Here is a 25712-nt window from a genome sequence, read left to right as displayed (position 1 = left end):
ACAAATCCAGAAGATAAAGAATTTTAGCAGGGATGTGGAAAAATTGGAACCCCCGTACATGACTGGTAGGAATGCAAACTGGTGCAGCCCCTCTGGAAAACAGTGCAGAGGTTCCTCAAAAATTAAAAATAGAGCTAATTTACGACCCAGCAATCCTACTTCTAGGTATACATCCATGATTTTTTAAATTGAAATCAGGATCTGAAAGTGATACTTGTACTCCCATGTTCACTGAAGCATTATTCACAATGGCTAAGAAGAGGAAAGAACCTAAAGGTCCATCAGTGGATGAGTGGATAAAAAAAAATGTGAAAGATATATATATACACACACACATACATACACACAATGGAATATTATCCAGCCTTAAAAAATGATAAAATCCTGCCATTTGTGACAATATGGATGAACCTTGAGGATATTATGCACAGAAGCACAAATACTGGGTGATTCTACTTATATGAGGTACGTAAAGTAGTCTAACTCATAGAAGTAAATAATAGAATTGTGGTTGCTCAGGGAAGGGACAATGGACAGCCACTCTTTACAGGGTATAAAGTTCAATTATGCTGTTGTGTCTTTGTTTTACAAATACAAGAACTCGGGGACAGAGTGATGGTGAATTACCCGCGGCTGGTCAGTAGGGGCTTGAAGAGGTGAGACCAGCCAATCACTCTGGAACCCTTATACTATATAAAACTATCCTGGGGTGATGAATTCTATGAGTTTGCAGATTGAAAGGGGCCATCATATACCAGACACAATTAATACAGACAAAAGAATTTCTCAATATATACTAGTGAAACCATTTCATTTTAAGAATAGAGAATCTCACAAGCAGAAACAACAACAACAACAAAAAAACAACAACAACCCTAAAAATTGAAACAATTAATATAACCTCGTGCTTCTATATTGTTAAAAACCAGAAAATAGGGTTGCCTGCATGGCTCAGTAGTTTGCATGATCAACTCTTGGTTTGGGCTCAGGTCATGATCTCAGGGTCATGAGATTGAGCCCCCAGTGGGCTTCACACTCAGCAGGGAGTCTGTTTGAGTCTCTCTCCGCCCCCCCGCCTCAGCTCTCTCCTTCCCTAAATAAATAAATAAATAAAAACAAAGAAAATAGTGGGAAAGCATATATACAGTTTTAAAAAGTAAATTTTGAACTCGAGACAGTAACAGTCTGTCAAGTTTTATATGTATAAGCAAAAGAAAATTTCATACTTGGAACTCACAACATGTGCATCCTTCCTAAAAAGTTGAAGACATACAGGAGTAAACCACAAGAGGCAACAAAGTAAAGAACTTAAAAATGGATGCAGTAGAATATGGAAAGACTGGCATAAATCGTGCACAGGCTTAAATACAGAAATAAATACAAGTAGTTATAAATATGTCTAGGAAATACAATTAAAACGCCATACATTTTCATACAGAATGCATGTAAGTATTCTTCAAAAGAGATGTGAAAAAATAAACAGGGCCAAAAACAGAAACAAAGTGACCTATAGATAAAGGTCATACCCCCAAATAACTCAGACACATGACAAATAAAAGGGAAAGCAAGCTGCAGGAGGGCAGAGACCAGTCTACCATGCAGCTTCCATGGGAGTCTAATCAACAGAACTAAGGTCCCCCACTTACCTTGAAGTCATTCGCCTTGCCCTGCCTCTAAGAAAATCCTTTACCTTTCAATTTCTTTCTCCGCATTGAAAACTTCTTTTGCTCCGAACCACATGCCTAGCAGGCTTCTCTTCTACCCCTCAGTCTTTCTCTTTCCCTCCTCAGCCCCTGCCCATCCTCAAAAGGGAATCACCTGAGGATTTATTTCCAAGCCTTTAGTTTATCTGATGATGTTTTCTATCATGGAGAATGTATTTATTACTCTCATGGTGTCAACTTCAATCTGGGTGGCTCCCATTCTGCATTTTTAAAAATATTTTATTTATTTATTTGATGGAGAAAGAGAGAGAGAGAGAGCGCACAAGCAGGGGGAGCAGCAGAGGGAGAAGGAGAAAACGGCTCCTCGCTGAGGAAGGAGCTTAACTGACTGAGCCACCCAGGCATTCCCCCATTCTGCATTTTTGCTTGGATTCTTACTCCCATATTTTCTGGCTAGGCCGACCTTGGCCCTCTCAATGCAGCCTGGTCCCCCTGGCATCAGATGGAAATAGCCGTGGCCACCGAGCATGTGCCCTGTCCTCCCCATGGTGTTGCTGTCGCGTGGAAAGGACTTGTGGCCCCCTCCTGCCATCTGCCTCCAGGGTCCTCTCAGCACTAGGTGGTACGTGCTCTCTTGTTGGGTGAACCTGTAATTCTGGGGGGGAGGGGAGCTTCCTGCCTGTCCCGACCCTAGGGTCCTGCACAGATCTGGGAGGACGGTGTAGCCTTCCATAGGTGGTGGCAGATGCGTGTTTCAAAATCATTTAAAATGGGGTCTGTCCTACTTTGATCTCATTATTTTCTCCTTAGAAGAGCTTTGTTCTCCATCTACCTTATTTCTACCGACTATTATCCCCAATGTCTGCATTAGTCAAGCCAGAAGCCCGTGATTCACTTTTGATTTTGCTTTTATTTCATCCGTATCTTCAGCTTCCTGCCCAATCACGATTAATTCTTCCATTTCAATAACTTTATGTATTTCTGCTTTCTCCATTTCCTTGTTCACCCCCCCCTTTTTTTAATGATTAAATGAAGCAAAGCTGCTAACTAATCTCCTGGCTTTTGTTTATTGTTTCATCCAATAAAGACTGCATCTCAGAGACAAGTCACTGTTCCATTACATAGCTCTAATTTTTTTTTAAGATTTTATTTATTTGAGAGAAAGAGAGAGCAGAGAGCGAGAGAGCACAAGAGGGGGTAGGGGCAGAAGGAGAGGGAGAAGAAGACTCCCTACGGAGCAGGGAGTCTGATGCAGGGCTCGATCCCAGGATCCCAGGATCCCAGGATCATGACCTGAGTGGAAGGCAGGCTTAACCGACAGAAACACCCAGGAGCCCCAGCTCTGATTTTTTGTCACTGCTTTTTATAAGTCTTGAGTAAACTTCCATTTTTCTATATGATAAAATAGGTTTCACAAAACCATATTTGTAATAGTTCCTGTCTACAAATGAGTCTCTAAGAGAATCCTGATGTTTTGGGGGCTATTCTTTTTTTTTTTTTAAAGATTTTATTTATTTATTTATTTGACAGAGAGAGCAAGAGAGCACAAACAGGGGGAGCAGTAGAAAGAGAGAGAAAAGCAGGCTCCCTGCTAAGCAAGGAGCCCAACACGGGGCTCGATCCCAGGATCCTGAGCCGAAGGCAGCCACTTAAACCTACTGAGCAACCCAGATGCCCTGGGGGCTATTCTTTTAAGTAGCTAACATTTATTTAGTCAGACACACTCCAATCATGTCACACAAATTCACGTCCGTAAGATGGATATTTTTTACTGCAATTTTTGAATACATTTCCTCTGGCTATTTCTTCTGTCCTCACTTAAATGAATCCCCTATATTTTTTTCAGAGTTGAATTCCTGTCTAGAGCAGATTCAGATGTCACTGGGACACATTCATTCCCCCATTCTCTACAGAGCTGTTGCACTTCTTGGCATCTTTAAGACGCACTACCATGGCTTAACAATCTTGCCATATTGTTAAGTCCACAATAAATGCTTTCTGATTGATTTATTCACTCAGTAAATATTAAGCACGAATGAGATTATAGGTCTACTGTCCCCGTATGGCCATTGTTTAAGGATAGGGAAGAACTGTGGAGTGGGGATTGTAAAACCAAGAGAGTTACCAGTGGCTTGGCTTTGCGGGTGTTAAAGCCAAGAATCCCGATCATGAGAAGCCAAGATAGGGTCTCCTCTCATTTGAGAGGGTCTCCTCTCATTTCCTCTGGCAAGAACTTCACAATAAAGCACATGATTTAAGCCATAAGGGAGACTTCTAGGTGAGCCCCAGAAAAGATGTGCTGTATTTCACTCAATTGCCTTGGAAAACTCTGTTGATGTGTACTGGGATCCTAACCCCATGAGGCTTATTCTCTTCAAAAAAACAACAAAAACAAAAACAAAAACCTGGTGTAAGTCAATGATGTATCACTGGGTGACTCTTTTGTAAAGGCAAAAAACAAAACAAATCAAGATAGAAAAACTCTAAATTTCACAGATGTTACCATTTATAACACAAGAAAAATGCCCCTTTAGTCCTAGTAAGATGGCAGGGTTTTAATTAGAAGCGCAATATTTATTTCTGAAACACTTAAATCTAATATTGATCTCAAGTAATGCTAACAATGTAATTCTTATTGAAAGGAATCAATAAGCCACAAAAAGAAAATGACACAGATTCCTAAAACATTAGATAAGCCTTTTTCTAGACATTAATCATGTATAAACTTTGTCATAAAACCTTCCCTTTTCTACTCATTCACACTCTCAAATCTAATTATAGCTCATTGTTATTTTAAAGATCAAGTCCCAACTGTCTCACTGTGTGCTTTCTTTCTAATTAAGTATTCGAGACCAGAGGGACACAGGTTGGGGCTACATCAACTCAATTTTCACAAGCTGACATGCACCACAAAAACAGTTTTTGATAACTATTCCCTGACAGCTTTGATGTGAAGAAAAAAAACAAAACAAACCACTGAGCTGTGTGCACTCCCCCCTTATGCTCCAGGGTCAGCGAACGTGGTTAGTAGGCTCTGAGCTCTGACAGCAGGGTTTTTGCTACCTTGCTAGCAATAATCTAAATCAGTACAGCATAGCCCCACAGGCCAGCACGTGGTGGGTGATGAAAATCAGACCTGTAGAGGCGTCAATGGAAAAGAATGCAGAACACTCATGTTATATGGAGACCAAAATGTAATCTCAAACTCCTGGCCCTGAACAGTTTGAACTCTTGCCCACAAAGCAAGCAAGTGGCAAATCATGGCCTCAGACGACTACTGCTTCTCATCTACTGTTCTGCCTCGGCTAGGAGACTGCCAAGAGTGACTAACTGGACGGTTACTTAGTTTGACAAGATCACCATAATTACTTGGCATTATTTGGTGATGCCATGTCAGTTTAATACAACACCAAGTATGCATCAGAGGAAAGAAAACCCGACCAACTTTTCTTGCCCTTAGAGACCAACGAAACTTGAATGATTGAGAAGGATGTTAAAGCCACTTGTGAAAAGACTTTAGAAATAATTCCTCAGGCAGCTTGTCTAAACTCTGAGTGGCTAGCACAGCTCTCAAAATCTCACCAGAGGCAAAAAGTACTTCACCCTCATAATTATTGGCCTTTTATAAAAGTTATTTCTGAAAAAAAAATATAGTGAGAATACTCAAGTGATTTTTAAAGCCAATTATTATTGAGAACTTGTAAGATCTCTTTTTTGGAGCATATGTACTTCATAAATGAATGTCAAAATCTGAAAAAAGAAGTCTTCAATGTCAATAATACACTAATATATGCAAATAAGAATGTCACGATTGCTAATATTGAACATGTTCCAATGACTACTTTACTTTAAACAGGAATCCTATAAATGCCTAAAATGCGTTAAGTAAAAAGAATAATTTCACAATGAGGAAAAAGGATCCTCCGTGGGTTCCTCATACTTTCTTGGAAATGAGCAAAATGAAAACTTCATTTATTTATGCCAACTTTTCTGCGTCCACATGCTCACAAGGGGTACTGTTCTGTCAGGCACGTGCCCTGCCCACGAAGAGAGCTCTTGTATCTCGGGGTTTGGCCAGCAGCTTCCGGGAGAATAAAATATGCAAATAGAAATTACACTTGCAATTTTGCTTTGTGAAAGTTTGGAGTGAGAGGTCTCTGGTGAGCAGAAAGAAAAGGCTAGCAATTTTTAATATCCAAAATGATCAGTCATTCCCTATTCACATCTCTGGTGAACGACATAATGCCAATGTGAAGCAGAGAATAAAGTCCTAACAGCTTTAATTCAGTGGGGGAAAAAAAATCCCTGGAAGGTTGTTTTTTTTTCCCCTCTCCTCCCTCTAGAGCACTTAAGTTTTGTACAATGCGCATTTTATAATTCTTAATTTATATTCAGCAGCGGTGTTCTCTCTGGCTTTTAGACCTTACCCAGGGTCTCCATCTGACAGCAAAGGATTTTGTTTTTGCTATTTTGTAGGTTAAAATGGGTGGTTCTCCCTTCATTCAGAGGAAACACAATGTCTTGAAAAAGAGGTGGTCAGCCTCCCGAGGTGAAAATTATTACTGCTGAGTTGTGGCCATGCCCAGTCTAGGAGGGTGCAGAAGCTGGGCTCCACCTTGCACACACATCTGCCCGCTCTACCTTGCACATGCATCTTCCTGCTCTACCTTGCACAAGCATCTTCCCGCTCTACCTTGCACACGCACCAGCCCACTCTACCTTGCACACGCATCTGCCCGCTCTACCTTGCACATGCATCAGCCCACTCTACCTTGCACACGCATCAGCCCACTCTACCTTGCACAAGCATCTTCCCGCTCGACCTTGCACACGCATCTGCCTGCTCTATCCGCACAGCCCTCGAATGGCCAAACTAGAGATGCACAAGTTTTGCCAACTTCCCAAATCACTAAATTTCTGAATATCTGGCATACTTTGTCAATTCTGGAGAGTACAGAAATCACTGTTAACTTATTCATTTATTTAATTATTTAACAAATGTTCCCTAACAGACTGCTAAGTCTCCAGCATAACGTTGGACGTGGAAATGCAAACTGGAATTAAGGTTTGATTCCTGTCCTCAAGAACTTTCCCTTCTAGTTTGGAAAAGAGACCATTAAATGCACAAAGTGTTTCCATAGATACTTACACACGGAGCCCTGAATGGTATCTTCTAATTATTAAATGTTTATAATAGCAACAAAGTGAAAATACTTGGCAAGCTCATCCAAAAAATATGTGTTCTGGATTTATGGCGCTGACATAAAGTAAAAAAATTAAAAATCAATCATAATAATTTTGAAAAAAAAATGTGTAATGTGAAATTTATGTTCCGAAAATTTTCATGGACCTGAGCTTGTAGCAATCACTGGAAAACTCAGTGCTAAGTACTGGTTATACAGAAGATTGTTGCTGTGTTAAAGATCAGCACTGAGTCTGATAACCTGTCAGAATGGCTAAAATCAATAACACAAGAAACACCAGGTGTTGGTGAGGATGTGGAGAAAGGGGGACCCTCGTACTCTGTTGGTGGGAATGCAAACCGGTGCAGCCACTCTGGAAAACAGTATGGAGGTTCCTCAAAAAAGTTAAAAATAGAACTACCCTATGATGCAGCAATCACACTACTGGGTATTGACTCAAAAAAATACAAAAACACTAATTCAGAAGGATACATGCACCTCTATGTTTATAGCAGCATTATTTACAGTACCCAAATTATGGAAGTGTCCCAAAATCCATCAATAGATAAATGGATAAAGAACATGTGGTATATATACATGATGGGATATTACTCAGCCATAAGAAAGAATGAAATCTTGCCATTTGCAACAACATGGATGGAGCTGGAGAGTGTAATGCTAAGCAAAATAAGTCAGTCAGAGAAAGACAAATGCCATATGATTTCACTCATCTGTGGGATTTAAGAAACAAAAGAAACAAGCAAAGGAAAGAGAGAGAGAGAAACCAAGAAACAGCCTCTTAAGGATAGAGAACCCACTGATGGTCACCAGAGGGGAGGTGGGGGTGGGTGGGTGAAATAGCCAATGGGGATTGAGGGGTGCACTTGTGATGAGCACTGAGTAATGTATAGAATTGCTGAATCACTATATTGTACACCTGAAACTAATATAACACTGTATGTTAACTATACTAGAACTAAAATTTAAAAAACTTAATAAAAAAACTGAGTTTGACAAAATACATATTCACTAACTGAAATAAGTATGCTCAGTGTTTCAGCTGAATGACTAGCATCTACCTTTCATCTACGGAAAACCCAGCATTAGATGTTAAATGTGAAAAACTACTGCTGGGGATGCAAACCTAAGAACTTCTTAACAGCAGTACGGAATTTGAACCTGGTAAATTTCCATAAAAGAGCTTCAGGGTGTAAAAACAGAGCTTCTCTCTAGATATTTTATTTTTTATTTTATTTTTTAAAGATTTTATTTATTTATTCGGCAGAGATAGAGACAGCCAGCGAGAGAGGGAACACAAGCATGGGGAGTGGGAAAGGAAGAAGCAGGCTCATAGCAAAAGAGCCTGATGTGGGGCTCGATCCCATAACGCCGGGATCACGCCCTGAGCCGAAAGCAGACGCTTAACCGCTGTGCCACCCAGGCGCCCCTAGATATTTTAGATACGTAATAGCATTTCTTTATGGGACAGATAATAGTTCAAGACAACTTTTCTCACATTGGTGGGGTGATCCGAAAGTCAAACCAGGAACCATGGTGGCAGGTGTCAGAAGAAAAGTGAGGGTTTTGCTGTCCATACTAACACTTTGGGGTATGTTGCACGTAGGTGATCAGCATACCTACATTTAGTCTGTCATCATTAATGCCATTAATCTTAACACTACCTTCAATCCTGTGCTAATAAAATTTCTTAGAAATATGAATATTTTGGGGCACCTGGATGGCTCAGTTGGTTACACGTCTGACTCTTGATTTAGGCTCATGTCATGAGTTGTGGGATTGGATAGAGCTCTGTTTTGGCCTCCCCAGCTCAGCGGGGGAGTCTGCTTCTTTCCCTCTGTCCCTGCCCCCACTCACACACACTATCTCTCTCTCGCAAATAAATAGATAAATCTTTGAAAAAGAAAGAAATATGAGTATTTTAAGATGTTGTGCTTGTTTATACTCATTTAGTACAGTGTGTTAAAATTTCTATGTGTAGTTCTGTTTTACCTAGAAGATTCTCAGGTCTGGAGAGCAAAAACTGGTTAGCTCAATAATCAGTATAGACTTGGTGTTCAAAACACATGCCTTGAATAGAATTGAATGTGTACTCTTAATTTCAAAGTAGTTTCTACCTCTGACAGTTTACTTAAAAAAGCAGATAAAGCACCCATGTCATATGCACCATCTCTACTGGTGTGTTCAAATCTATGAAATTTTGCCTATCACATTTCCTAAAATGCAATAAATCAGTTTCAAAGACACTTTAACATCCTCGAGAAAAAGAGCTTCGAGTGAAAGGTCATTGCTTTCATGTTAACATTATTATTTTTCAAGACCTTATAGTCACGAAAGACTTTATACGGCCTGTCACAGTTGAAGGTGAAAAATGTTATGACTGCCATTCACCTTTTATTAAATAAACAGCATTACACGAATACTATTTATATTAGCAATGTGAAACAGAACTCCTAAATCGCTTATAAAATTCAGGTCTTTTTCTATTTTCTTGTTTTTCTAAAATGGCTTGTTTAATATTTCTTTTATTTTTGTAGAATACATTTCAGTTGCTGACTAATGGTGGGAGCTCACTCAAAAGTAAACAAACTAAGACTTCATCATTTGACTGTTAAGAGAATAATTAATATTTATAAAGCACTCAAATTATTTATAGAAAGCATTTTATATAGGTGCTATTATTTCTATATGCTACTTTTCATACATTAACGTAATAACATTAAGGAAAATTTACCTCACTTTCGCTATAATAGTGTTTTCATTGAAAACCCTCTCTTTTGGAAGGTAACGTGGGATATCTCAAAAGAGGTAAAATTCTGGATAACAAAGACTGCATTAAGTATGTTCTAAATGAGGTATTAATATTTTAGCTTACCAAAATTAACACATTCAAAGTAAATATTATGTCACCCATTGACCTAGAGTTTGCTAACAAAATAGTCATATATGAATAAAATGGAAAATGCATAAGGATAAAACATAACCCAACTCAACTAAGCTTACACTGTCCTAAATAAAGAACCCAAATGATACTGACTCTAAATGAACAGAACTCTTTCCACATCTATTTATTATTTGTGCGAGATAACATGGCGAATAGCAAACTCTGAATCCCAGCAACATAGAAAGCATCTGCTTAACTGTCTGTGCTCAGTAATAATTACTTGACGTGTGCGTGTCCTTGCGGGCACACATGAAATGCCTGGGAGGGGACAGAGTGGACTCGGTCCAAATGTGCTGCCCAGGAAGTGTGTCCTGTGTGAGTGTGCAAGGTTCTCTTCCCTAAGCTTCCAAGTATCCATCAACGTCCTTTACTTACAGGGGTGTCTGCATCTTCGGCATAAACGGTTGTGATGGGTGTGCCCTTCACAGCGTCCGGAGCCACCATCCCCTTGTAGATCCGCTTACTAAATACGGGCGGGTAATCATTCATATCCTGGAAAACACAATTAAGAGTTTAGAGCTTCTGGTGACAGCAGGTTGGGGACACAGTTATGAGACTGGCTCTATCTCTTCCTGTCACACAACCCATTTGCCACTGTCAGCCTTCCATTCTCTCAATCCCATTATTCTCCCTGTGGAGTGGAGCCCCGGAGGAAGCTGGCAGAGCTCCCATACAGTATTCATGTGCGCATAGCAACTGGAGGCCATGCCCCTCGAGCACAGGTTCCGAAATTATGCTTTTTGGAGAGGGAAGGAATGCTCGAAACTTTCCCAGAAGATACTTCCAGTGATATGAGGTGGTTTTGAACTTTGAAAACAGGGATGGGTAATTTGTATAAAAAGTACCATTCCTGAGACAGGTGTCAAAGATGGTGGTTTCTTTGTTTGCTGTGTTGTTCCTTTTAAAAAAAAAGCTCTTTAAGTTTCTTTCGCAACTGAAAATTCTTGATATACTTAGCAGAATGGGATGATTAGCACATTTCAAATGCAAAGTACGAAGCAGCCTTTGATGCCATCTTACGTTTTTACAAACATAAAATGATTAAAGAATGTTTTCCCTATAGCACACTACAAGAATGATGCCTAGAATTAGATGTTCCCATAGACAGAAAACAATGGTGACTTACTGCAGGAGGTTTTCAAGTTAATTTAGAGGCATTTATTTTTACAACTCAGTGATATAAGTGCATTGTTATTCACGTAGTTTCACTCACTTAAATATTATCAAGTTCCTCCCACTTCTGTGACTCAGTGCTAGGCACTGGGGCTACTGCGGTCACTGAGGAAAACGATGGCCCTGACTTCATGTCACTTACCTGCCATCTGACAGGTAAAGATACTGATTCTGCGGATAGTACTGACTTTGCCTAAATTAATCTAGTTATTTGGCACAGCCAAATTAATAAATCTGGTCCCTCGAGAGCAAGACCATTTCCCCCCAACCATTTTGTGTTTTATAGAGGACTGCATGTCATTTTTTTTCCTCAAAAATAATGGTTATTAACATGGCTGATTTATATTTCGTAAATTTACTTATTTTAAAGTCATTACTACACCCTGCATTGTTTTGGGTACTTTGGGTCAGACATATTTGAGCCTAAAGCTGAATCTGTTAATTATCTTACCCTTCAGGTCATCTTTTTCTCACTTGCTATTAAAAACAAAAGAAGAAAATTATTCTACATAGGCTTTAATATTTGCTCTGATACAACAATTTCCCTGTACAATATAAATTGGAAACCCACTAATTAACTGATTATAAACGCCTCTTTTTGCAAAGAGGTCAGGCTAATTATCTGTTAGAGTCAAACAGCACTTGCTTTTATGGTCACAATAGAGCTGGCTTCTGAGTTGTAAGTATGAGAAAACCTGCAGACTTTAATGAAAAATAAGAAATCTTTAACTGTAAGCAAAACTCAAAACTAGGGGGCGCCTGGGTGGCACAGCGGTTAAGCGTCTGCCTTCAGCTCAGGGCGTGATCCCAGCGTTCCTCCGCTATGAGCCTGCTTCTTCCTCTCCCACTCCCTCTGCTTGTGCTCCCTCTCTCACTGGCTGTCTCTATCTCTGTCGAATAAATAAATAAAATCTTTTAAAAAAACCCCTCAAAACTAAAAAAATATCATTTCCTGTGTTTTGACATATCGTCTTCATAACCTTCCATGAACAAAAAAATTTAAAAAAAGTTTCCTTTATAAATTATGACCTTTAGAATCTTAACAAGCACAAGAACCTGAAAGCCCCGTTCTCGGTAATGATGGTGGTGGAGGGTATTGATCTTGAGGTTCCTGGCAGGGAGTAAACGTATAAAACATTTGCATGCACGCTTTCTCCTGTTCTTGTCAAGAGCACCGATTAATTTAATGAGTGAATTTTGTAACTAAAGGGGTGGAAATCTTTTTGCACCCCTAAGTGGTAACTTCAGAAGGTCAGAAAAGAAGGAGCCCAACACTGTAATTTTTTTTTTTAATAATGATTTTTTATTATATTATGTTAGTCACCATACAGTACATCCCCGGTTTTCGATGTAAGGCTCGATGATTCATTAGTTGTGTATAACACCCAGTGCACCATGCAATATGTGTCCTCCTTACTACCCATCACCGGTCTATCCCATTCCCCCACCCCCCTCCCCTCTGTAGCCCTCAGTTTGTTTCTCATAGTCCATAGTCTCTCATGTTTCATTCCCCCTTCTGATTACCCCCCCTTTCTTTATCCCTTTCTTCCCCTACTGATCATTCTAGTTCTTATGTTCCATAGATGAGAGAAATCATATGATAGTTGTCTTTCTCTGCTTGACTTATCTCACTAAGCATTATCTCCTCCAGTGCCGTCCATGTTGTAGCAAATGTTGAGAACTCATTCTTTCTGATTGCTGAGTAATATTCCATTGTATATATGGACCACAACTTCTTAATCCAGTCATCTGTTGCAGGGCATCTCGGCTCCTTCCACGATTTAGCTATTGTGGACATTGCTGCTATGAACATTGGGGTGCATATGGCCCTTCTCTTCACTACGTCTGTATCTTTGGGGTAAACACCCAGTAGTGCAATGGCTGGATCATAGGGTAGCTCAATTTTTAACTTTTTAAGCGACCTCCACACGGTTTTCCAGAGTGGCTGTACCAACTTGCATTCCCACCAACAATGTAGGAGGGATCCCCTTTCTCCACATCCTCTCCAACAATTGTTGTTTCTTGCCTTGTCTATTTTTGCCATTCTAACTGGCGTAAGGTGGTATCTCAGTGTGGTTTTGATTTGAATTTCCTTGATGGCTAATGATTTTGAACATTTTTTCATGTGTCTGTTAGCCATTTGTATGTCTTCATTGGAAAAGTGTCTGTTCATATCTTCTGCCCATTTTTTGATTTGTTTATTTGTTTCTCGTGTATTGAGTTTGAGAAGTTCTTTGTAGATCTTGGATACCAGTCCTTTATCTGTAGTGTCATTTGCAAATATATTCTCCCATTCCGTGGGCTGCCTCTTAGTTTTTCTGACTGTTTCCTTGGATGTGCAGAAACTTTTAATCTTGATGAAGTCCCATAAATTCATTTTATCTTTTGTTTCTCTTGCCTTTGGGGATGTGTCATGAAAAAGGTTGCTTTGGCCGATGTCGTAGAGGTTGCTGCCTATGTTCTCTTCTAGAATTTTGATGGATTCCTGTCTCACATCGAGGTCTTTCATCCATTTGGAGTTTATTTTTGTGTATGGTGTGAGATAGTGGTCAAGTTTCATTCTTTTGCATGTAGCTGTCCAATTTTCCCAGCACCATTTATTGAAGAGACTGTCTTTTTCCCACCGGATGTTTTTTCCTGCTTTATCAAATATTAGTTGCCCAAAGAGCTGAGGGTCCATTTCTGGGCTCTCTATTCTGTTCCATTGGTCTATGCCAACACTGTAATTTTTCTGTACACGAGTTTCCCAAGGTCACATAAACTAAATAAGTTCCTACAAATTTTCCTCTTCTGTTTTTTTTTCATCTCAAAGGACACTTACAGCCTTAATGGTACAAGATACTTTTGGATAATTTGATTCTTCAGGGGGGAAAAATGGCATGTGATTTTCTAGTTGTCATATAGTTGCTAACAGTCTGAGTGCAGTGCCCCCCCCCCTTATTTCCTGACAAAGTATTCACTAGGTTCACCTTCTAACCGCATGCATAGTGGATGTTTTTTATACTCTGGCCTCACAAACTGATTAGACACAAACATAAGTAAAAACTGAAGGCTCACAGGACTATTTCTTCTCCTCCTTTCCTTTGCTTTCCACTGGCAGGACCAAGAATAAATCCGTGCAGCTACTGTGGCAGCCTTCTCTTTGTAGTACATTGTACACATTTTGGGGTTGCAATCTTTTATCGTAGCTAAGATGTTCTTGCACAATGCATGATTTCAGAGGAGAAAATGTATTGAAATGAGACGCCAAGAAGCATAATCAATAGCTCATTATATTTACGCTCCAGGGGTGTCTGAAGAAAAATGGACATATCTGCTTGTGTGCAAATGCTCTGTTACGCGGCAAAGAAGCTGCACCCTCCGAAACAGACGCTTTTCTGTTGCCCGCTTTTCACTAGAGGGCAGTATTGGCAAAAAGAAGCATATCCTCTTCTGTCTTATTAACAATTTTATCATGAAGACCTGTAATAGTTTGCTTTCTGGGGTTATAATTTTTGTTGGTCTGAAAAAAATTACTGTTCATGTTTCTAGAGAGTGTTCTGGATGTTAGCATGGTTCTCATCTAGGACAACACAATGCTCTTCTCAGAAAAAACAATGAACCAGTCAATTCATCATTTGTTTCCATATCTCAAGCAAATAAGACTATACCTGAAGGGACAGTGAGCTAGAAAGAAGAAAATATGAGTTCCATTGATTTATTTTCTAAATTAAAGCCTAACTTAATCACAGAAACCATTTCTACTTCGGCAGACGGAGGCAGGGATCTAAGGAACCTTTGTAAACTAGCATCCCAGGGAGATGGGCACTTGTGGGGAGACTGCAAATTAATGGCAGGTTTCCACAAAAAGTAGAGAAAGAGATGACAAGAACTTTGATTTTCCGGAATCAGGGGTAAGAATTGTTCTTGATAAGAGACATTTTCCAGACAGAAGAGAACTAGATGTTTGTACTCCTATCATCTTTTTTAAAGGGTTGGAAATACAGTGAATGCCAGCGCTCATCCTCCGCGCGCGCGCGTGCTCAGCCAGGGACATGGAGGGGGCGCTGGTGGCTGGGGGGGGGGGGGGGTTGCTCCTTCTGCTTGGTGCTGTCCACCTACAACTGTTTGCTGCCCGTCCTCCAAAATGCTTTGAGGCTTGAGAAGCCGATGCCCGTCTATCTTGGCACAAGATGCAGTTGACTTCTCGGTCCGTTCCCTTCCAGGCGCCTTCCATGCGCTGTCCCGGCTGCTGTTTGTCCTGCTGGCTGCCTTCTGCTGTTCCTTCCCTCCTGCGAGTTCTACTTCTCTTTTTGTCTTGTGTGACTCTGCTCCCTTCTCTCTCTTCTCCCTCTGTGCAGAGGATCAAAACAGGCCCTATCTCCAGCCAAACAAATCTTTTTTCTGTTTTGCATCGGGTTCTCCTAAACACAACTCATAAACTTCCTCAACTTTTTTTTTTCTTCTTTTGCATCAAAACCTGCACTGGAAGTTTCTTTCTTAGAGGCGTGAGTTTGTTTTTGCTTTGGTTTGGTTTGATTTCCGAGGATGTAGTTATTGTGGGTTCTTGAGGGGCTGCATATGCCTCATGCAGGGGCGATCAAAGCTCTGCTTTGCTACACTAGCAAAATGTACACAGGGGCGCTCAGTCTCGCGCATACTGACGGAGGACCCCCCTCCCCCCGGGCCCGGGCATCAGGCAGTGCATGAGATGGTGGGGGTCTTGTTACTACCAAGAAAGGCACAGTTTCTGCTGGTACCAAGCTGACAGGTAGGAGTAGAAAGCAAAAATTAAATACATAATGCGGAGTGTGATGAATTTTATGAAAGAAGTACAAGATGTAATGAGAGCGCGTAGTAAGGAGTTGAACTAAATTTCACACAGGACGCCTCTCTGTTACTTTAGCAACGGCCCCATCCCTCACGCCGTCTGGCAGGTGGCACCTTCCTTCAGTGAGGTCGCTGGCTGCAGGAGGAGCACAGAGCTGGGCAGCATTGACCAACCCACAGCTGTAATACCTAATTCCATTCCCATCTGGTTTCCCAGTTTGGGAATGGTAACGTGGGGAGAAGGGAGCTGATGGGCTCTTGGGTTGTTTTCCAAGCCAGGAGGCTACGGGCCATTTAAAGAATACGTGCTTATCCTGAGCTAGAATCTTTGAGCGGTTTCCTTCTTACTTTTTCCATCGTGCACCAGGATTCTGTGTGTGACTGCTTTGTGTTTACTGTGCATCAGGCATCATGCCAGGTCTCTTAAATTGATCATCTCATTGCAGTATGTTAGCTATTTTATTTCTATTTTAATTATAAAGAAATCGAAGCTTAGAGAGGTCAGCTTGCTCGTGGTAATCCAGCTAATAAAGGGCAGACCCACGACCTCACACTGGCATGTCACACCCTACAGGAGACATTCTGATACGCGGACGTGAGGAGAAAGGGAACTGGCCCAGTTGTCAGAAGATTAAACATCAGATATTATATAAGATGATTTGAGTAGGATGCTCATTAAACAAATCCACACATAACTTTTTAAAGATCTGTGTTCAAAAATACTTTACAGTTTAAAAATTCTTCCAAGTAGCTATTATACTTTTATCTTGGCAACCTGGTAAGCTTCTAAATGTTGCATAATGCTAATCTATTTCTCTGAAGATAATTTTCATCATTATTTATAAAGCTTGGGTTTTGTTTGTTTGTTTTGGGTTAAGAAAAGAGACATATCAGTTGAATTTGTACATTTATTTATTTTTTAAAGATTTTATTTATTTATTTGACAGAGATAGAGACAGCCAGCGAGAGAGGGAACACAAGCAGGGGGAGTGGGAGAGGAAGAAGCAGGCTCATAGCGAGGAGCCTGATGTGGGGCTCGATCCCAGAACGCCGGGATCACGCCCTGAGCCGAAGGCAGGCGCTTAACGACTGAGCCACCCAGGCGCCCCTGAATTTGTACATTTAAAACAACAATTGACTCAATATTTAACCCTACAGTTATTTTCACTAAAACTTAAGAAAGTGTTCCTCAAATTTCATTCTTTGGAAAACTAATCCTAACGGAAGCTTTATAAACAAAAAGAATCCCATAATTCCACTATGGAAAATGTGGGAAATCACTTCTTATTTTCTTGAGATTCACAATGTACACAAGCATGTTAAGGACTTTCATATGAAGGTGCGCAGTGGAGACATCTGTTTACTTCTGTGTGTCACACCATTTCTCAAGTCCATTTGTCTATGAAATTCTTTGTCTATGAGACACCCCTTATCATCTCGAGGAGCTCGTGCTCTGTGAAATATATCCTAAGGGGCCCTGAAAATACTGCAATATTGAAGGCACACACTGTGACTGTTTGGAATATTGACTTTGGTGAATTAAAGATTTCAGAGCATATATTGAGAATTCTGCTGCATCGAGAGTGCCCCCCGTCTGTGGCAGCCCTGTCATCAGGTAGCACTGGGACAGGTGTCAAGGATGGTGGTATTTGCTATCGACAGGGCTTATCAGCATCTCCTGCCCCCACTGGGAGGCAGTTCAGTTTTGGAGACTTCTGACAAATGGGAGAATGAGACAGTCGCTGAGGAGAAAAGAATGTAATTGTGTATGCAAAGTAAGGCACTTTCCTGGGACTCCCAGAAACCAGTCGGTGATATTTGAGGAGCCATGACAGAAACCCACAGAAATGTGAATTATTACTGCTAACTCTGGGGAGATACCTTTTTATTTGTTTCCTCTAGTTTGGTTGTTTAGAGGAAATATGTTACATCTTAGTTGTAAAACTCTAGAATAGCAGAAAATGCAGATACTTTAAGAAACGATCTGACTCTACCCCATGGCATGCTCTTCCTGATATATTCATATTCTTTAAATTTGCCAGTGAATAAATTAGAAAGAACACAGCAATAAGAATATGACGATGCAGAATAGAATAAAGGGGAATATTTGAAGGCCATAGTCCAAAGTATTTTCTCCAGTTTACCCAATCCTCAGGGAAAAGTCAGCAAGTCGTAAAAAATAATGATCACTTGATTAGCCCATACTCCCCCTGGCTGGCTCATTGAAATCCTCTCTTATTCCATTTTCTTCCTCCAGAGAAAGGGAAGGAGGATGCTATAAATCTTGAACTGTCCAGACTCTCCTCTGACCAAAGGAAATCCAGGACTCTGCCAATAACAGTCACCATGGAACATCAGCGGTGTGTCACCCCTGTCAGGTGTCCATGGTATGACAAGTGCTGCCTTGGTACCAGGCATTGAGCTTCTATCTAGAAAAGCTATCCTCATTCCTATATTCTATGGGAATAGGGACATTTGTCTTCCTGCTGGGAAGAAAATACCTCTGAAAGATGGAAACTAGCACCATCTTCAAGCCTCACTAAATTTCTCAACTGCCTCGGTCCTCGTGGATATTATCTTACTTCTGGCTCTTCCATCTCTCCCAGCCTACGCCCGCACCTGCACCTGTAATACAGGCAAATGCAGCTGGGGAGCAAAGCCTCCTTCTTTCATGGAAGGATCTCCCTCATCTTTGTGTACTGCAGTCATTCCACCCGAGGTTGCAGTAAGCAGAAGGACTTAGGTCCTCTGCTTATCTTAGACAATCCTTCACAAGGCTGCCCAGCATCGCAGAGCCATTTACATATTTCGACTTTTCTGACTGGTCTTTCGCTTTTGGCTTACCGTAGAAGACAGACCTTTTCTTTCTGTGTATTTTCTATATTATATCACAACTCTGTTTGTAAGAACAGGTTTTTCTCTGGATTATGTTTTAAACTGTATAGAATTTTATTTTTATTTTTCAGAGATTTACTCATATCCTCTAATTTACTATTATATATTCAGTTATTCAGTATATCCAATAAATGTACAGTGAAGATGGCCTTGTGTATCAGTGTTCTGCAAAAACATTGCAACAAAAATACATATTATGTATTTGATCATCATTGGTTTTGTTCTGGATCACTAAGAAAGCATTCTGCATGTATCTGTGATAAAATTCTTTCTTTCTACTGCAGAAATATCTTTCTTTGCAAATATCACTTCCGTTTTCCCATTCTCACTCCAATTAGAAATAAGTTTGATGGACTAGATATTAAGCGTTTGATCTTTTTTTTCTTCTTCTTTACAAAAGAAAATTATGTTTCTTCTCATTTTCAAAGAGAGATCTTCAAGATACTTTCCCTGTGGTGACTGTTTTGGGTAGAAATATCTCTTAGCAAATACTATGCAATTATGTTATCAGCAAAACAGCTTGTCATACTGCAAGTAAACAGAACAATGACAGAAAATCTGCATGCTTGGAAAGACCTACATTTGTGAGGAAATGGGAATTGTGCTTCATTCTTCCCTTCAAAACAAACAAGCATGATATTTTTATAGGCCCCAATATTAGGTAATAGTTTTAAAGCTCTTCTTTGGGATAATCCTACCCCGAGTGACCAGAAGAAAGAAAAGCAAGTGTCAGCCTGCATTTGGGGAAATGTTCTGCAAATTTTATTATGCTTTCATCATCTTGAAAAAAGAAAGTGGCATTGAAAATGTCTAGAATTGGGACACCTGGGTGGCTGGTTTAAGTGGGCAAGTCTTAGTTTCAGCTCAAGTCATGATCTCAAGGTTGTGAGATCAAGGCCTGCAGTGGCTCCACACTCCGTGCAGAGTCTGCTTGAGATTCCTTACCTCTCCCTACCCATGTGCTCCTACCCCCATGCACACTGGCGTGCTCTCTCTCAAATAAATAAATAAATATCTTTAAGAAAAAGAAAAAAATGTCTAGAGTTGAATGCTGGTTAATTAAGTTTTGTCTTAAATTCACAATAAATCAGAAATAATTCAGTATAGGTCAGGAAGACCTGACCAATAAAACTGCTTGACTTCTCTAAATAAGATAAAGCCACTGATACAGGAAAAATTAGATCAACAATTCCGTTCTGAAGAAGGAATGAGTCCGTCGATGAGCAAATCCTTTTCACACACCAATGTGGTAGCCTCAAGTGACACCCATATGTTAAAATAAAGGGGTGACCAGGGATCATGAAATGCAGTTTAAGAAACTTCAGTCCCACATAGAGAACAAGACTTATTTAGAGCACATCTTGCTTGATTAGATGATATTTTTGGACCCAATCTTACTCCAATGACTTCTATTAAAAAAAAAAAAATCCAAACAAATCAGTGTACACTGAACCCAGAGCAGCCAACTCAGAGTCTGTAATGGTTTGGAACTTTTCATTATGAGCCACAGCCCTCCTGAGAGACAAGGCTCTCCCATCTGAGTATCCATCTGTGGGTCTGGGAAGAATGTGCAGAAGGTAATTAGTAGCAAGTCTTTTCTTCCTTATTGTCCAAAACAGCCAATAAATGACCTTTTTTTTCTATTTTAAATGGGTTTTTTTGTTTTGTTTTTTGTTTTGTTTGTTTGTTTTTGAGGTCAAACCCACCAAACCATAGAGGTAGGCAAGTGCAGATCAGGGTAAGATGGCCTAACCTGTTCACGCGGTCCTGAGCCATTTCGCCATATTGTCAGTTCACTGAGGTCAGTCTCATCTTAGCCTTCCTCATTTCTTTACCTGCTGAGATATCTTCATAGCCAAAACGTTATCATGTCCCTAAAGTGCTTTTGGAAACAGATTTCTAAATTTCTAAATGTTACAGCACAGTAGTGTGGCAAAATCATATTTCAAAATATGAATTAAAGCCCCTCAGGCCATCTGTGATTGTTCTTTCTCCAACTCACTAGAACGTCATTGTCTTGGGAAAGAGACACACAAACTGAAATTCAGGTGACTCAAGGAAAGATTCTAGCAGCTCAAATTTCTATTCCCAAAGAGGACTTAATGCTGAATAAAACTTTAACTCCCTGAAATAACATAATTTCTTAGGCCAGAGAGACACACAATGGGAGAAGTAGGTAAAAAGCCGTTGTGGATGCCTGGGAAAGAAGGAAGTCAGACCCTGAAAAAACTCTCGATGCAGCTTTCAGGCATTTGAGAATGGAAGGGATGTTTGTGTCCCAAGGTAGTTTAGGGGAGACAGCAGGACCCCAGGGAAGAAATATCATGTGTGCACTGGCAGATAAGCTAGGTAAGGTGTAAAGAAGATGTGTGGAATAATTTCTGTGTCTCTCTCTGATTGCAGGATTACCCATAAAACAACAACAAAACAAAACAAAACACTAAAACCCAGACCCAAAGATGTTATAGTCAAGAACATTAGAGCAGTTACCTACAATGATAAATAATGTCATGTTAATTATATACTGGTGCAGTCTCTAACAGTCTTCTGTGTATTCATACCAGCATTTTATTGTCTAAGAAAACCAGTAGTATGTATTAGTTATTTATCAGTTAAATGATCAAACATAATTTCAAAAAAGTGATTATTTCTGATTCCACCATTTCCATACTGCCATAACCTCCAAAAATGAACACAGTAAAAAACAAAACAAAACAACAAAACACACACACACAAAAAAAAACCCAATGAGCATAGTAGAAACATTGCCTACGACCTGTGTACCTTATGAGCTTGTATACATCTAGCCCTCTCTTGACAGCACGTTTCAAGAATTAGAGTCAACCTCAGTACCTAACTTCCTTTCATTCTAAGCAAAAATCCATCCTCAGAAAACATTTGTGACGCCTTCCCCACGAGAAAAGGGTTCCTTTGGAAGGAGCAGAGGAATCTGACAGTTTAGGACACAGCTCAGATGACCTTTCCATACACTAACATTTGAGAACTGATAAATCTCTCCTCATGTCTTCTTTTAAAGACTTCTTAAAAATCACTCGAATCCCAAAAGGTCGAAGATTCCAAGCTCTTTCAGGCAAGCACTTGGCACAGGTTATTACAATGAATGAGATAAATCTGGCGCAGCCAACAAAGGCCTCACAGAACTTGAATGTGGCTGAGCCAGAACCTGACCCCAGTTCCATCTGATTCCAAAGCTTATTTCATTCCACAATCTCAGGGCCTTAGAACTCTTACCTTTTCTGTAATCTTCTCTTTTTAAATTGAAGGGTTTGGATGAAGTCATTATCCCTGGTGCTGTAAAATTTGGACTAAACTATAGTCTGGAGAAACTGGGACTAGTTTAAAATCCCAGAGCTATGGGAACATTTGGGCAGCCACAGTGGTTAAATTCTTATTTAGTGTTTCACTCAAATGTATCTTTCATACTTCAACAATATGGTTATTTCTCAAGTCTTACACATTTCAGACTCTATGTTCTAGGTCTGGTGTTACTATGTTTTTATGAGTCGCTGCCCCTAGATATTTAGCATGGTACAGACTCAGAAGAGAGTATGGAGTTGGCCACCAAGAGTCATCTGTGCTCCTTACCTTTACTATCACCGTGACCGTAGCAATACCAGGTGGCATTGTTCCATAAATATCGAAGGCCTCCACGAGAAACGTGATGCTTGCTTCCTGCTCCGGAAATGACTCATAGTCCAAACTCCTTAAAAGGGAGAGTTCTCCTGTAAATGGATGTAGTGCAAAAAAGTGCTTTACTTCTGGGCTTCGGATCCGGTAAGACACATTTGCTCCAAGGTCAACATCTTTGGCCTGTAACAAGTGAAGCAGAAGGATGGTCGTATCAGAGGTGTTACCAAACCAGAGCTGTGCAAGGCTGATGGAGGTCATGGGTCAGTAGCTAGGACAGCATTAACTTAATGACGACCGCAAGGCATGTTTCGGAGACTAGCGTGTTTTTAAGTAATTTACCAAAAAGAGGAAGGAAAGAGAGAAACAGAGACCCATGACATTTTGTCTTTATTTTTATCTTACATTTATTTTCCCTGAGAAATCACTAACTAAAAGAATCATACCACAGTAAAGAAATGAATCTTGTCATAACCTATTGTGTATTATTTCCTGCTAATTCTATAACCTTGAAAAATAGTATTTTAAATAAAAATAAAGTTTTATTGAGTGTTTTTCACAAGCATGATAGATAATTAAAGGAGTATAAGGAACACAAGAACATTTAACTAATAATTTCTCCTTACAAGGAGCCTATAATACATTTCTAGACATCATTGAACTATACTCTCTTCGTTTATTAACCTTTATTGAGTAGTTATTATGCACAAGAAGCACAAGATGAACCAAGACACCAATCCTGCCCTCCAGGTTAATGTCTCAAAAAGACAAATGAAGAAGACACAAATACCAAAATAGAAGGAAAACAGGGACATGGCGGCTGAAAGGTGTTCAGAATTGGCGGTGACATGTTCTAGCTGCAGGTCTCCCAGGATGATGAGGGCTGACCGGCCAATGCAGCTCTAGTGGAGGAAATGGAATGGGATTGGGGGGATGGGGAGATGAGCTGTGTTAGGACGTGCACACAGGAACCCATGCACCTGCTACGTGAACTTTTGTCTTGGCTTCCTCCAGTCAGTTACTGACATCACAACCAGAAGACATTGGGAAAGCACAGATTTTATGACGTCATTTTCCTATCTAAAATCCTTCTTGTTTTCTCATTCTCCTGAATGTGACAAGAAGGATCCATACAATTCCTAGTCCTGTAGCTCTTCCTTGTCTCCTCTCCTCCAGGATTTTGAGCAGGTTCATTCCAGTGCCTTGAATAACATTTCTCCCTCTTTGCTAGAATAATTCCTCCTTGCTCCTCAGGTCACAGTGTAGAAAGCAACCATCTAAATCTCAAGACCAGATTTCTAAACTCTCCAGATTAGTTTGAGTTCCACCTGTCATCTCTGAGGTCCCTCTCTCGGAGAACCTCTATTGCAATTATGGATTTACTGCCTGTTTGCCACACCAGACTGAGAACCCCATGAAGGCAGGAAATCTGGTCCACGTTGGAATCCCCAAAGTCTAAGAGGAGCTGGCGTACAATAAACACTGGAAATATGTGTGTTGAATAAATAGATGAATAAGTGAACAGATGAACAGGAGAATAAATGGAGAAATATGGACCTTTCCTTGGTTGGCACCTGCCTTTTTTAGATTTATTAATGTTTTTGCTTAAATATTGAGTTGAATCATGAAAAAAAACAGAAGTTCTTGAAATCCAGGCTAACAGAGTTCAAGTTGTGGATGACAGGTCAAGAAAGTACTAGAATCTTTTTTTCCCCAAAAAATTATACTTCATAGACCATCTGTGTCAGAATTAAAAGGGGTTGTTGCTTAAAATGCAGATTTCTGAGCTTAATCTACTGAATCAGAATGTCCAGAGTTTCTGGTAATATTGTAGCTGAGGAATGAAATAGGGCTCGGATGTGGGGACACCGTTTAAAAGGAGAGTCAGACCTCTGGAAGGATGCCAATTGTTCACTGAAAGTGAAAAAATAATGGGTTCAGCAATATCCTCTTTCTGTAAAATATATGGAAAATCTCTACCTGTGTGTTTATGTGTGTGTGCATATACATGTATATATGAATATATACACACAAACATACGTATATATGTACACACCTGGATAATGCACATTTACATATATGTAAATATGGAATATTTATTCAAATATATACATATATAGTTATGTATGCATATATCTGCAAAATGCATATATACATATATGGAAATATGGAAATATTTATTTGAATATATACATGCATAGATATATATGCACACACCTGCATACATGCATATTTACATATATACAAATATGAAAATATTTTATTTCATATCGTGTGAGCACAAAGATAAATGTCACAGAATACACTTACAAATTTAACACTGAGCACTCTGGAGGTACAAAGTGGGGGATTACTAAATTTTTCTTTATAGACTATTGTTATCGTCAATTTTTACAATAAATATATAGCATTGATTTTGTGAATTAAAAAGAATTATTAAGATGTGTTAATTGATTTCTTGGAAACGTACCTTTTCTCCTCTTAATTGTTGGTATATTCCTAAAGTAGGGTTGTTACATAAAACACAATATGCAAAATTTGAAAGATACTTCTATTAAAACTTTACTCATTGTTATCTGAAATTAGAATTTAACTGGGTGTGTTGTTTTTGTATTTGCTAAATCTGCAACCTACACAAACGGCAGATCTTCTAAGGTTGAATTCAGGAACTGTCTGCTTCCCCCACATACCTCTATCTGCAGGAAGGTGGTCCCAGCCGGCAGGTTCTCTTCCACGACGACAGTATACGTTGAATTGGTGAACACAGGACTGTTATCATCAATATCCAAAACTTTGATGGCCAGTGTGAGCGTCGAGTGACGGGGATGCACCGCTCCGTCGGTGGCCACAACCACAAGCTCGTAGTAGTCCCTGACCTCTCTGTTAAGCTTCACTGCTGTGTAAATGCTCCCATTGGATGTGATGCGAAAGAGGTTATTGAAGCTGCCCAAACTGTAGTGCACTTGGCCATTTATTCCAGCATCAGGGTCCGTTGCCTGAATAGAAATGGAAACAAAGGAATTCACATAGTATGTTTTATCCTGCTTTTTTCACCTTACATTTTGCTATGGTGTGCTGCTAGAAGGGGATAGTTGACAAATCATGGCATATTTTCAACTGAATATTCTTTTTTCTCTAGGGAGAAAACTAAAAAGGATAATGACAATGTAATGCAAAAGTCTAGAACTTGAAAAGAAATATACTGTGGTTGAATTATTCTTCATTCAAAATGACCATGACATACACTGATAATATCACTAGCAATAACAATATTATATTATGACAGAAAACTCACATTACAGGAATACTGGATTTTTCCTGTACTATCATTTCTTTAATGATTTTGAATTCTAAATCAGGAAAACACATTTAGTTTTT

The 25712-nt window shown here is 39.8% G+C and overlaps 1 protein-coding gene across 1 annotated transcript in view; it reads right to left on the bottom strand.

The window, feature by feature from the left end:
* PCDH15 (protocadherin related 15) overlaps positions 1–25712 on the bottom strand; it is a 1631248-nt gene that overhangs the window by 186063 nt on the left and 1419473 nt on the right. The window contains exons 21-23 of the mRNA XM_057308638.1: positions 25025–25330; positions 22293–22517; positions 10185–10301 (exon numbers count right to left, since the gene is read on the bottom strand). Coding sequence (XP_057164621.1) covers positions 10185–10301; positions 22293–22517; positions 25025–25330 — 648 coding nt within the window. The remainder of the gene's footprint in view (positions 1–10184; positions 10302–22292; positions 22518–25024; positions 25331–25712) is intronic.

This window comes from Ursus arctos, unplaced genomic scaffold (assembly GCF_023065955.2).
Source record: "Ursus arctos isolate Adak ecotype North America unplaced genomic scaffold, UrsArc2.0 scaffold_7, whole genome shotgun sequence".
Classification (NCBI taxonomy): Eukaryota; Metazoa; Chordata; class Mammalia; order Carnivora; family Ursidae; genus Ursus; species Ursus arctos.
The sequence above is the reverse complement of the archived record's forward strand: the minus strand, read 5'-3'. Positions and strand labels throughout refer to the sequence as shown.